The 13964-nt window shown below is 41.3% G+C and overlaps 2 protein-coding genes across 5 annotated transcripts in view; one reads left to right on the forward strand and one right to left on the reverse strand.

Annotated features, from left to right (window-relative positions):
* ddx1 (DEAD (Asp-Glu-Ala-Asp) box helicase 1) overlaps window positions 1–5283 on the reverse strand; it is a 38732-nt gene extending 33449 nt beyond the window's left edge. The window contains exons 1-3 of the mRNA XM_087977605.1: window positions 5142–5283; window positions 5034–5098; window positions 2235–2286 (exon numbers count right to left, since the gene is read on the reverse strand). Of these exons, the coding sequence (XP_087833731.1) occupies window positions 2235–2286; window positions 5034–5049 (68 nt within the window). The 5' untranslated portion in view covers window positions 5050–5098; window positions 5142–5283. The remainder of the gene's footprint in view (window positions 1–2234; window positions 2287–5033; window positions 5099–5141) is intronic.
* Window positions 5284–5397: 114 nt separating this feature from the next.
* nbas (NBAS subunit of NRZ tethering complex) overlaps window positions 5398–13964 on the forward strand; it is a 264693-nt gene continuing 256126 nt past the window's right edge. For 3 of the 4 annotated variants that reach the window (XM_087977595.1, XM_087977597.1, XM_043677491.2), the window contains exon 1: window positions 5401–5496. In XM_087977595.1, coding sequence (XP_087833721.1) covers window positions 5422–5496 — 75 coding nt within the window. In that variant the 5' untranslated portion in view covers window positions 5401–5421. Of the gene's footprint in view, window positions 5497–13964 lie in introns of all 4 variants that reach the window. The other variant, XM_087977600.1, reaches the window with a different exon arrangement.

Below are 13964 nucleotides of genomic sequence, written 5' to 3' on the forward strand. Positions count from 1 at the left end.
ATCAGACATATGAGCAGAAATTAGATCATTCAGCCATCGAGTCTGTTCTGCCATTCAATCGTGGCTGATATGTTTCTCAACCCAATTCTCCCACTTTCTCCCTGTAACACTTGATCCTCAAGAACCTATCTATCTTGGTCTTAAATATATTCCATGACCTCGCCTCCACAGCCTTCTGTGGCAATGAGTTCCATAGATTCCCCACTCTCTGGCTGAAGAACTTTCTCCTTATCTCCGTTCTAAACTGTCTTCCCTTTACTCGAAGACTGTACCCTCGGGTCCTAAGTCTCTCCTACCAATGGAGACATCTTCCTAACATCTACTCTGCCCAGGCCATTCAGTATTCTCCATGTTTCAATTAGATCCCCCTTCATCCTTTTAAACTCATCAAGTATAAACCCAGAGTCCTCAAAAGTTCCTCACATATTAAGCTTTTCATTCCTGGAACCTCCTCTGAACACGCCACAGGGCCAGTACATCCTTCCTGAGATACGAAGCCGAAATCTGCACACAATACTCCATACATGGTCTGACCAGAGCCTAACAAAGCCTCAGAAGTTGCATCCCTGCTTTTATATCCAAATTGCATTTGCCTTCCTAACTACTGACTCAGCCTGCAAGTTTACCTTGAAAGAATCCTGTACTAGAACTCCCAAGTTTCTCTGCACTTCAGACTTCTGAATCTTCTCCCCATTTAGAAATTAGGCTATGCTTCTATTCTTCCTACCAAAATGCATGAGCTCACACTTTCCCACATTGTACTTCGTTTGCCACTCTCCTAACCTGTCCAAGTCCTTCTGCAGTCTCCCCGAAGCTACCCCGATCCCTTTGTATCATCTGCAAACGTAGCCAGAATGCTCTCAGTTCATGTAGATCGTTACTGCATGAAATGAAAAGTTGTGGTCCAAAAACAACAGCAAAGAATATCCTGATTAATGGAAAAGGGAAATTTAGAGTATGAGAGAAAGCTAGCTTATTGTTTATTATGAGGGGAATTGAATGTAAGTGTAGGGGAGGCTATCTTTAAATTATACAGGACATGGGACTACTGTGTATATTATTGGTCGGCTTTTTTAAAGGGAGAATTTAACTGTGTTGGAAGCAGTTTAGAGGCTTACAACACTAACCTGGAATGGCAGTTTGTTTTCTGAGGAAACACTATACAGGCCAGTTTTGAATCTACTGGAGTTTGGCAGATTTGACAGAGTGTCTTGACAAGGTGTATCTGAAAGGAATGTTTCCTCTGGTGGGAGAAACTGGAACTAGGAGTAATGATTTTTTAAAAAACTCATCTATTTAAGACGGAGATAAGAGAATCCTTTTTCTTATTGAAAATTGAGTGTGTCCTAGAACACTCTTGAAGGATGTTGTGGAAGCAAGGCCTTTGAATATTTTTAGGGTCGAGGTAGGCAGATTCACAAATGAGAGAAAAGGGAGGATACTCTCATCAGCTAAAGGGCCAACTTCTTTTCTTAATTTTTTTATGTTTGCGAAATGTTTGTATCTTCGAGTGGAAAGGGTGAGGGACACTGCACTGCAAAATTACTTTTGGTATAATAGCACTGATTGTTATAAAACCTAAAATTATGCATTATAGAGGAAGCGGATCTCCTTGATTGATGCCAGTTTTCATTTGAATTGGTGACTGTGGATGCAATTACCACCCCTGGTAGAACAGGCCCTACTTGATTCACATAAGATAGTTAAAGAAAATAGGTATTTCAACCTCAACGCAGGAAATTTTAGAAGGGATTTTTTTTTCCTTTACAGCAATTATTTTTATGCATACCTAACTTTGCAATTAGGTAGTTGTAAGCCATTACTAAATACATGTGTAATTACTGGACAACTGATAGCAAGGCAAAAACAGAAATTGCTTGAGAAACTCAGGAGGTTTGGAAACATCTTTGGAGACAAAACAGAGTCAAATGTTTGAGTATGAAGACCCCTCATTAATTCCTGTTTTGTTTTCCCAGACTTCCCGTATCTGCAGATCTTTGTTTTATGTAACTGATAGCAAGACCTTCTATTAAATAAAAATCAGTTCAGGCATAATTACTTAGATAACAAATTCCTGAATTGACCAATTAACGATTTCCATTATTATACTTTTCTTCAATAATCCATCCCTAGGTTAATGTTTAATGTCTTTCTAAACCTAAGCAAAATTTATTCAAATCTGACCTCATAATATACAATATTCAGGTTTGAATAAACTTAGAAATCATACTTACAGCCAATCCATCTGTTCTACTGCCTCGGCAATTTCCGGCATAACACCCATCTCTTTAAAAAGAAAGCAGTTCTTGAGCAAACAATAAAGGAAATAAACAAACAGCTAGCATAGAATAATTTCATGACAGTTCTGATTCTGAATTGTTTCGTGCTTTAGAAATACAACATTTAAATGAGTGGAATAATTAGCCAAACAATTGCCACATTGTATAACATTGAAATCAAATGCAATCCTTTCAAACCTTCCAAGTTCCATCTTAGGAGTCTGATATCCTATATACATCTGTCAGCATTTGAAAAGACAATTCAGAAATTATTTGTTTTGTGTCACTTTCATGTAGGTTTTATGTGAATATGGGATCGTGGCTAAATGAAACATTGGAACAGAATTAAGTATGGAAGGACGTTTCCATCTCTTTTGAGAGTCTACAAGTAATTTTATGATGAAGGGCTTTTGCCCGAAACGTCGATTTTGCCTGTCCTCGGATGCTGCCTGAATTGCTGTGCTCTTCCAGCACCACTGATCCAGAATCTGGTTTCCAGCATCTGCAGTCATTGTTTTTACCCAAGTAATTTTATGTACCATCCATATGAAGTATAAACCTATTACAACTGCTAAAATGCAGAGTGTCATAGCGTCATAATGCACAGAAACTGACCCTTTGGTCTTCCCCGCTGTTAAGATTTCTAAAAGGATGTCCCAAATTTCAAATCTAATGTTGATCTTGCCTTTTGTGTACTTGGTAGGCAGCCGTAACTTGGTATTCCTTGCTCTGTTCAACCTTTGTTTGTTATGACCTATCTGAACTGCATGCAAAACAAAACTTTTCACTGTACTTAAGTACTTGTGATAGTAATAAATCAAATATCATCCATGCCAACCAGACATTCTAAATTAATCTAGTATTATTTGCCCATATTCCTCTAAACCCTTCCAATTCATTTACCCACCCAGATGCCTTTTAAATGTTGTAATTGCACCCATCTCCACCACCTCTTGTTCTATACATACATCATCCTCGGTTTGAAAAAGTAGCCCTTCAGGTCCTTTTTCTGTCCAATGTCTTATAGTTTCAAGGTGAGACAGAAGAGCAGAAATTAGGCCATTAAGCTCGTTGAGTCTGCTCTGCCATTCAATCATGGCTGAAAAGTTTCTGAACCCCATTCTCCCACTTTCTCCCTGTAACTCTGACCCCCTTGATCCTCAACAGCCTAGCCCTTGGTTCCTAGTCTCTCCTACCAATGGAAACATCTTCCCAACATCTACTCTGTCCAGGCCATTCAGTATTTTGTATGTTTCAATTAGATCGCCCCCTCATCCTTTTAAACTCCATTGAGTATAAACGCAGAGTCCTTAAACACTCCTTATATGTTAAGCTTTTCATTCATGGGAGCATTGTCGTGAACCCCCTCTGAATTTGCTCCAGGGCCAGTACATCCTTCCTGAGATATGGAGCCCAAAACTGTGCACAATTCTTCACATGTAGTCTGACCAGAGCCTTATAGAGCCTCAGAAGTACATCCCTGCTTTTATATTCAAGTCCTCTCAAAATAAATACCACCATTAAATTAACCCTCCTAACTACTGACTCTATCTGCAAGTTTACCTTGAGAGAATCCTGGACTAGAACTCCCAAGTCTTTGTGCACTTCAAATTTATGAATTTTCTCCCCATTTAGAAAAAAATTCGTCCTTGACTCTATTCTTCCAACCAAAGTGCATGTCCGCTCATTTTCCCACATTGTACTCCATCTGCCACTTCTATACCCTCCAGTTTTGGACTCCCTCACTTTGGGTGAGGCTATTCAACCCTATCCATGCCCCACAAGATTTGATAAACTTCGCTAAGGTCATCCCGCAGTCTCTGAAACACCAGGGATTTAAAAAAAGCCCCAAACTACTCAGCCTATTCCTGCAGCTCAAACCTTCCTATCCTGGCAACATACTTGTAAATCTTTTGCGAACCCTTTCAAGTTTCGCAACATCTGAGCTATAGCAGGGAGGCCAGAATTGAAAGCAGCAACCTCAGTGGACTGACGAATGGTCTGTACAGCCGCAACATGACGCCCTAATGAACAAGAAACTTCATTAACAAACCATCTTTAGCATCGGCAAACATCCCAGGGGGAGGCCAAAAGCGCGTCAAACAAAAGTTGGACCTTTAGCACCATTGCATTACCAAATCTAGAACCAATGAAGATGAACGACCTTGCGGATATTAACTGAGAGAGATTTGCTGCAAAAAAGGCAGATCATGGGAGGAGAGCGCTTTGGACGCGAGCTGGGATTTAGAAAGGGCGCAAGGAGAAACCGGCCGGCGGCCTCGGATGCTGCCTGACCTGCTGTGCCTTTCCAGCACCACTCTCAATATAAACGCATGAAGCGAATGACAGTGCCACGTCCGTGCGAGGCATCGTGCATTTTTCAGAGCTAGAAATTGTCCAACAGTGGGGCCTCCCGGGGGAAGCGTCCATGCGCGATTAAACCATGTAACTCGGAGGTGGGGGAGGTGCTAACATTTGGTTGTGAATCCCGTTGTTTTGGCCTTAAACCCAAGGCCCTGGAGAACCTGCTTGCCCCGGCCTCAGCTGCCCGACGCTTCCGAGAGAGGAAAGAGAAAGAAAGAGAAAAATTGAGAAGAGAAAAAGAAAAAAGAGAGAAAGAACGAGAGAGAGAAAGGAGAGAGAAAAAGGAGAGAGTATGAGAGGTGTGTAGGCAACATTAACATTAGAATATCTATCTATATGCACATAAAGGATAAAACGACAGCAGCCGGTGAAGAGCGGAGCAGGACTGACCTGAGAACGCCGCCATGTTTGTGCCGTTAGTGGGATCCGCGCGCGAGCTCGGAGCACAGCCCCGTCCCGAGACAGAGACAGGGGGGTGTCAGGGTCAATCAGCTCCGCCCCGAGACAGAGACAGGGGGGTGTCAGGGTCAATCAGCTCCGCCCCTCACAAAGGGCAGAAACAAACCACCCTCCCCTCCTCCCAGGGCCAATACTCAGCCGACTCCCTTCACACCGCTTCGCTTTTTGCAACTTCGTTCAGGAAAAAAAGATCGAATTTAAATGTGCCGGACGCATTTGAGTGACGGACCCCCCCCCCACCCTTTTTTGTTGTTGTTTCCGGCGGTGTCACACGATGAATGTTTCCCCCCCCCCCTTCCGGCCGTTTCCGCTGGTGACGATGGCGGTGGAAGAGGAGAACGTTCTGTACGACCTGCTGGTTCACAGCGAGTGGCTGCAGGAGAGCGAGGCGCAGGTACTGAGTGTGTATGTGTGGGCGAGGGAGGGGGAGAGACGGAGAAATAAATAAATAAATAAATAAAGGAGAGTGAGGGAGGATGCTGACAACACAACACGAAGGGCTGTGGAGTCTTTGAAGAAGTCTCACTGGTCCTGAAACGTTAGCTCAGTGTTTGCTTCTCCACTGATGCTGCCAGACCTGCTGAGTGTATCCAGCGGTTTGTGTTTGGAAAGGCTGTAATTGTGTTCCGCTGGGTTAGCTGTCCCCAGGCTGGACCATTTTATAGCGCTATCTCGCCCTGATAGACCTGCTCCCTCTTGGTGGACCCGTCCCCTGCTAGCTGTTCGTGGACCTGTCCCGTGACCTGCCCGGTATTTCCATCCCCTTATTGCAAAGATCACTTCTGATGCTCATAGAGAGCCACTGGACTCCGAACTTTAAGCCTGCTTTCTCACCATGGGCGCTGCTTGATCTACTGAGTTTCTCCAGCAATTTCTATTTATCACAGTATCAAGGTTTCAAGATTGAGCTCAATAACTTCAGAAACTGATTGTTATGTTAGTTCTTCATTTTTCTTGCATTCTCTCTTCCCCTGCACCCCCTGTCCTCCACTCTTTCTCTCTCTCTCACATCTACATGCAGTCACAACTTTGCCTTGTTTACTTTGCTCTCAGTAGATCCATAATGTCCTTTTCACCCCTTAATTTATACACATTTTACATAGTCATAGAGATGTACAGCACAGAAACAGACCCTTCGGTCCAACTACTTCTTGCCGACCAGCTATCCCAACCCAATCTAGTCATACCTGCCAGCACCTGGCCCATATCCCTCCAAATCCTTCCTATTCATATTCATATTCATATACCCATCCAGATGCCTTTTAAATGTTGCAATTGTACCAGCCTCCATCACTTCCTGTGGCAGCTCATTCCATACACGTCCACCCCCTGCATGAAAATGTTGCCCCGTAGGCCTCTTTTATATTAGATTAGATTACATTACTTACAGTGTGGAAACAGGCCCTTCGGCCCAACAAGTCCACACTGACCCGCCGAAGCGCAACCCACCCATACCCCTACATTTACCCCTTACCTAACACTACGGGCAATTTAGCATGGCCAATTCACCTGACCTGCACATCTTTGTGACTGTGGGAGGAATCCAGAGCACCCGGAGGAAACCCACGCAGACACGGGGAGAATGTGCAAACTCCACACAGTCGCCTGAGGTGGGAATTGAACCCAGGTCTCTGGCGCTGTGAGGGAGCAGTGCTAACCGCTGTGCCACCGTGTCGCCCCTTTTTCCCCTCTGATCCTAAACCTATGTCCTCTAGTTCTGGACTCCCCCACCACTGGGAAAAGACTTTGTCTATTTATCCCATACATGCCCCTCATTATTTTATAAACCTCCATCTCTCTTTCCTCTTCACCATGAACATCCCTTTTGTTTTTGTTCTGGGTTTCTGCCTCTGTCATAAATAAATCAAAAATAAAACACATTCCAACACCTTTCAGCTCTGAAAAAGAGACATAACCCAACTTGAAATGTCAACTCTGTTTCTCTCTCCACAGATGCTGGCAGACCTGCTGAGCTTCTCCAGCATTCTGTTTGTTTCAGATCTTCTGAATCTGCAGTATTATGCCTTTTAAAATAAGTGAAAAGAACTTTTATGTTCTGGTAATTAAAATTGAGACCATCTAATCCGCTCCCTCTGCAGTTTCCCTAACCCACCAGAGAAAACTTGCTTTACAGTTCCCTGTGTTAACCCCGAACTTGCAGCTTGCACTTGATGCTATCTTTTCATGGCATCTCTGGGCACATAATTTTCACATGACCTCTCTCCTATTCTCCCAACTCTATTTCCATTAAACTGCTTACCATCTAGCTTCCTCCCTAGTTCCCATACTAGCTGATAGAGCATTCTATCTCTTCAAGCTAGTCCTTTCCCTTTTTAAGTCTTAAGTCAACCATCATCACCCCTTCCTCAGTAAAGAAACCCTTACCCTCATCATACTTTGCGAATATTGTCCCATCTCCAATATTCCTTTTCATGCCAAAGCCCTTGACATTGATGTCATCTCCCAAAACTATGCCCATCTTTCTCAAGTCCATGTTTGAATTCCCTCCAATTAACTTTCTATGCCTCTTATAGTACAAAATGGATCTGACCAAATCACAAATGACTGGACAAAGGTGAACAATAAGATTCCCCAGACTTCAGTAATAATATTTCTGGTTGATATCAATGAATTGGACTTCGTTTGTACAGCACATAATGTTGACATTTGCAGAAGACATGAAATCTGGGATTATAGTGAATTGCGGGTAGACAAGTGGTTGACTTTGAGGAAGTGGTGGATTGGATGGACAGTTATCAGAGATGTTCTCCTTCGAGAAGATCAGGTTGAAAGGAGATTTGGTAAAAGCATTTACACTCCTGAGAGGCTTAAAGATTGTACATGCACTGTTTCCATCAACAGAGAGGTTGAAAACCAGAGGGCATGAGTTTAAAGTGATTGGCAAAAGAATTAGGTAATCAAAGGAAAAACAATTTTATGGAGTAAATCGTTCCAAACACAGTTTGAAAGGCTGGTGGAAACAGATCCATAGTTTTCAAAAATAAATTTGATAAACAAAATTTAAAAAGTTATAGGAGCAGGCAGGGCCTAGCGAAATTGACGTTGCAGAGAGGTGGCACAGATTCCTCGGACCTCAGAATGACCTCACTCTGTGCTGTAACTATTTTATGATTCCATTTGTTACGTCTAGCACAAAGCTAAAGTATCCCCTTCTGATCTTTCTCTATCAGTCTGCCAATTTTGACATGGTTGATCACAACACACTGCTCCAATGTTTCCCCACTGTCATCTAGCTGGTTCCAAGAGGTCCCACTAGTCTAGGAATCTTTTTCTGCTCCTGGGTTGTCAATATTGATGTTTCACAAGGATCTTTTTCTCTGTTCCCCTTCTGTTTCTATATATTGATAATCAAATTATTACCTGAAAACATAATTCATTTAGCGTTCACATGTGAACACTCAGATTGCTCATCAAGCATCCAGTACTGAACGATCTTGGGGTGCAGTGATAGTGTCCCTACGTCTGAGCCAGAAGGCCCAGATTCAAGTTCCAGGTTCAAGTCCCACCAACTTCAGAGATATGTAATAACATGTCGGAATAACTTGATTAGAAATCATTCTAAAACGTCCAGTACTGACCCCTGAACCAGGAGACCTGGGATAAAGTGCCACCTGCTCCAGAGGTATGAAACAACATCTCTGAACAAGTGGACCAGGCAATGAGAACATCTAGGACTGACTTTGTTAATTTACTGAGAGACACGGTTTAGTTGGTGCCGATTTACTGTTTCAAAAAAACCCTCCAATTCTGACAATGAAAGATTCTTCCAATTCTATATTAGGAAGAGTAAAGCCATTGACTTAGATTTCACTCCAAATTTCATTCCATCAGTAGTGACTGTGTCGCTCTCCCTGGTCTGCTTAATAACCCATTTTCTTGATCAAGCTTTGGACTATCTACTGTAATATTTCTTTTTATGGTTTATGCTCTAATTTGCTTGACTAGGATCTTGTGCAATGCCTTTGAAAGCTTTATTTGTCTTAAATGTGCATTCTAAATTAAATTGCTATTATGTTGGGAGACAGCCTGTTATGCGAGTTGGATGAGTGGGAGCTGGTAATGGTGAGGGAGCCTGTTAAGACAGTGTATGTATTTGGGTGAGCCAGGTGGTGGAGGTATTGTTGGAGAGATCCTGGTGGGAGAGGGAGAAGAGGTCATGGAAATGGTTCAACTTTGGAGCTTCTGATCTCAAGGGGATGCTGCATCATCAGAATCAGTGAATGCATCAACAACATGATGAGGCTGATGCTTGAAATTTTGTTTTGCTGGTTAGATGTTCTATCAACTCAAATCAAAAGGTTTTTTCAGCATTAAGGTCAAGGAACATGGATTTATTAAGCTTACAGTACATGCAGTGATAAAACTTCAAATCACATTCTATCCACAGCTTGTTATTGCTGTGTTAGGGAAACAATTATGTTACAGCTCTGAATTCTGTATCAGCAATTGTGAATACTCATTATAATCTGCAATTAGAATAATTTCTTTCACCCAACTAGATGGCAGTTAACTGATTTTAGTATTATATGATTAAATAGAAGTTAAATCCTCTTAATATCAAGGTGCATTTTAATCAAATCTTCCCTTATCAATCACTTCAATTTATAAACTGGTTTACTTGCATGAGTAGATTTTGAGCTTGGTGTAACTTATTCTGTAACATTATTTAAAGCTTCATTTCTGTAACGTATAATTGGAGTTCCATCAAGTGAAGTATTTTTTTGTAATGATGTCTAATTATGTATAATTTAGTACCAATCTCCTGATTCTTCAGTAACGCCAAAGAAAAGGGCTGATTTATTGCAATATGTTTCCCTTTTGCAGGGCTTGCTATTATGCCTGGAGCAAGCATCATTGATTGCACAATGATGAAACTAAGATTCAGTATTTATTGAAATGTCTTTAATTCAGTCCTCATTAATCAGCCAAATAATTTATCTTTGCTGTAGGACAAACGTTTATTCAAAAATTTGGTTTCAAAGTTGAATTATAATTGTGAAGAAATTGGATTTGCATTTCAAAATAGAGGCAGATAGCTCAAGTTCGTTGTCTGAAGGTTGTAACAGGTTAGGAATTCATTCTGGGACAGTGGCATACATATACCAGTTCCACAAAGATGCGTGACTACCATCAAGACCCTGGTGCACCTTGTTGAGTGTTAATTAAGGAGATGTTTATCATTTTGAGTTTATGACAGGAAGACTAAACAGTATAAAACTATTAGCTCATTTTTAAAATTTCAGTTTAGAAGAAAATAAGTGTTTAGTTAAAAGGGAAAATGTTTTTCCTTAGCAGGAGTTTGCAGTTCAGGGCCACAAACTACCACCCGGCAAGAGCGTTTTCTAATCTGAGGAACTTCCAAATCAGGACAGTTTGGGATAGAAGAAGCCCTCTTGTTGTTAGCCCAAATTCTTCTTCTTCTTGCAATCAAAATGGTGAAAGCTTCATGCCATCGGATTTGAAAAGCAATTCTAAAATTGTCTTCATAGAAAGAAACTAGAAATAATCAGTTAAGTCAAGATTTTAAAAAGCTTTAAGGCTGAGATTTTCCAGCGATTGAATCTTGGAATATATTGTTTTGAGAAACAAATTAAAACTTTGTATTGGATGTGTTGTGTTATAATCTTTCCAACTGTATTTTTGTTTGTTTGCATTTCTTTGTATAATAAACTTATGTCTTGTTGTTAAACAACTGCCATCTAATGTGAATATGTTTCAGTGACTAATAATCACAGAAACCAGCTGGAAAAGTTAATTATGCTCAATTAAGCAGGTTTAATTCTGAAATCTGACTTGACTAGTATTAGCATTATTTGGGATCATAACACGATACAAAGATAATTCAATTGTAGTCGAAATTAATAGACTTTGACAATCTGATCAATGTTTTCTTTACGTTAAAAAAGAAATGTTTGTGGCAAGCAAAGCTTGAATAAGCTATTTGGTGTCATGAGCCTCACTTGTTGCTTAATGAAGGCTTGGCTGGTCTATGTTTTAATTTTAATCCATATCCTTTAAATGTCATTGGCTTAATAATGTTGTTAGTAGGAGATTCAGTGATGATAATACTATTTACTGTCAAGACACAAAGGTTAGACTCTCACTTATTTGATCTTGCAGAAGATAAGACCTCATGGTATTGGCAATAGTATATTAGCATGGATTGAGATTTGATTAACACACAGAAGACTGTTGGATTAATAAGTCTTTATCAGGTTGGAAACAGATGGGTATGAGCAAGAATCAGCCCATGGCTCTCAATTATTTACCATGTATATTAATTAATTGAATGAAGGGGCAGATTGTAATGTATCCAAATTTTCTGTCTATAGAAATATGTAAGAGGCATTTTGTAATGAGGCAGAAGGGATCAGCAGGGGGGAACATAGATAGTTTGAGTGAGTTGTCAAAAAGTTGACGAGTACTTGAATGTTGGAAAGTGAAAGACCTTGATAGGAAGAATCAGAAGGTGTACTATTATTTAAAAAGTGCTGCCAAGAGGGGATCTGGGTGCATTAGTCCATGAAACATGAAAGGATGAAATGCAGATGCCGCAAACTTGATTGAGTTTTTTGAAGAAGTAACAAAGAGGATTGATGAGGTCAGAGCGGTAAATGTGATCTATATGGACTTCAGTAAGGCAATTGACAAGGCTCCCCATGGGAGACTGGTTAGCAAGGTTAGGTCTCTCGGAATATATAGAGAACTAGCCATTTAGATGCAGAACTGGCTCAAAGGTAGAAGATAGAGGGTGGTGGTGCTGGATTGTTTTTCAGACTGGAGGCCTGTGACCAGTGGAGTGCCACAAGGATCGTGTTTGGCCCACTACCTTTTGTCATTTACATAAATGATTTGGAGGTGAGCATAAGAGGTACAGTTAGTAAGTTTGCAGATGACACCAAAATTGGAGGTGTAGTGGACAGCAAAGAAGGTTACCTCAGAGTACAACGGGATCTTGACCAGTTGGGCCAATGGACTAAGAAGTGACAGATGGAATTTAATTCAGATAAATGCGAGGTGCTGCATTTTGGAAAGGCAGATCACAGCAGGACTTATACACTTAATGGTAAGGTCCAAGGGAGTGTTGCTGAGCAAAGAAACCTTGGAGTGCAGGTTCTTAGCTCCTCCTCATTGGAGTCGCAGGTAGATAGGAGAGTGAAGGAGGAGTTTGGTATGCTTTCCTTTATTGGTCAGAGTATTGAGTACAGGAATTGGGAGGTTATGTTGCGGCTGTGCAGGACATTGGTTAGGCCACTGTTGGAATGTTGCATGCAGTTCTGGTCTCCTTCCTATCAGAAAGATGTTGTGAAACTTGAAAGGGTTCAGAAAAGATTTACAAGGATGTTGCCAGGGTTTGAAAATTTGAGCTATGGGCAGAGGCTGAACAGGCTGGGGCTGTTTTCCCTGGAGCGTCTGAGGTTGAGAGATGACCTTATAGAGGTTTACAAAATTATGAGGGATATGGATAGGATAAATAGACAAAGTCTTCTCCCTGGGGTCGGGGAGTCCAGAACTAGAGGGCATAGGTTTAGGGTGAGAGGGGAAAGATATAAAAGAGACCTAAGGGGCAATGTTTTCACTCAGGGTGGGATGTGTATGGAATGAGCTGCCAGAGGAAGTGGTGGATGTTGGTACAATTGCAACATTTAAAAGGCATTTGGATGGGTATATGAATAGGAAGGGTTTGGATGGATATAGGCCAGTTGCTGGCAGGTGGGACTAGATTGGGTTGGGATATCTGGTCGGCATGGACAGGTTGGACCGAAGGGTCTGTTTCCATGCTGTACATCTCTATGACTCGAAGTAATTAAGAAGGCAAATGAAAGTTTGGCCTTTATTGCTCGGGGTCAGAGTTTAGAAGTAGGGAACTCTTGTTACACCGATACAGGGTGATGGTGAGGCAACACCTGGTGTCTTGTGTATGATTTTATCTCCCTATTTAAAAAAGAATACATAGGCATTGGAAGCAGTTCCAACAGATTCACTGGGTTGATGTCTGGATGCTGAAGGTAACGTTTTAAGAATGGCTAAATGGGTTAGGCCTTTATTCATTAGATTTTAGAAAAATGAGAGGTGATCTTATTGAGATCTTTAAATCCAAAATTTCAAAGAGGCTTGACAGGATATATGCTGAGATGTTTCTGCTCATGGGAGAAACTCAAATGAGGGGATATTGTTACACATTTCATTTAAAAGTGAAGAAATCTTTCAATGTCTTAAATGTCTGGCACTCAGAGAATTGTGGATAGTAGATCATTGACAGTATTTAAAGAGTTGGTAGATTTTGTTTTCAAGTATCAGGAGTTCAAGGCTTAGAAAATGGTGAAGCAGGCTAGAGTGTCTGAATAGCCTATACCTTTTATATTTATGTTCTTATGGTCATGCCTGGCACGTGTGGTGTGAATGTCATTTGTTCACGCAAACCTGGGTGTTGTCAGGTCATGCTGCATTTGGACATGGACTGCTTCGTATATGAAGAGTCATAACTGATGCTGAACATTGTGCAATCCTTGCCAAAAATCTCCACTTCTATCCTTTTGATGGAGGAAAGGTCATTGATAAAACAGCAGAAGTTGGTTGTATTGATGACACTGCCGTAACGAACTCTGCAGAGATGTACTGGAACTGAAATGACTGAGGGTCAGAGGGCATAATCTCAGAATAAAGGAGCACACTTTTAAGACACAGGTGAGGAGGAATTTCTTCTGAGGGTAGTAAATCTGTGAAATTCTTTACTACCGAGGACAGTTGAGGTTGGGATGTTGGGTATATTCAGGGCTGAGAAAGACAGACCAGTCCTTCCTCAGGAAGGAAATCGGGGAGAAGGCAGGAAAGTGGAGT

This window comes from Chiloscyllium plagiosum, unplaced genomic scaffold, assembly GCF_037043375.1.
Source record: "Chiloscyllium plagiosum isolate Xiang-an unplaced genomic scaffold, Cpla_swu_hap1 HiC_scaffold_3, whole genome shotgun sequence".
Lineage (NCBI taxonomy): Eukaryota > Metazoa > Chordata > Chondrichthyes > Orectolobiformes > Hemiscylliidae > Chiloscyllium > Chiloscyllium plagiosum.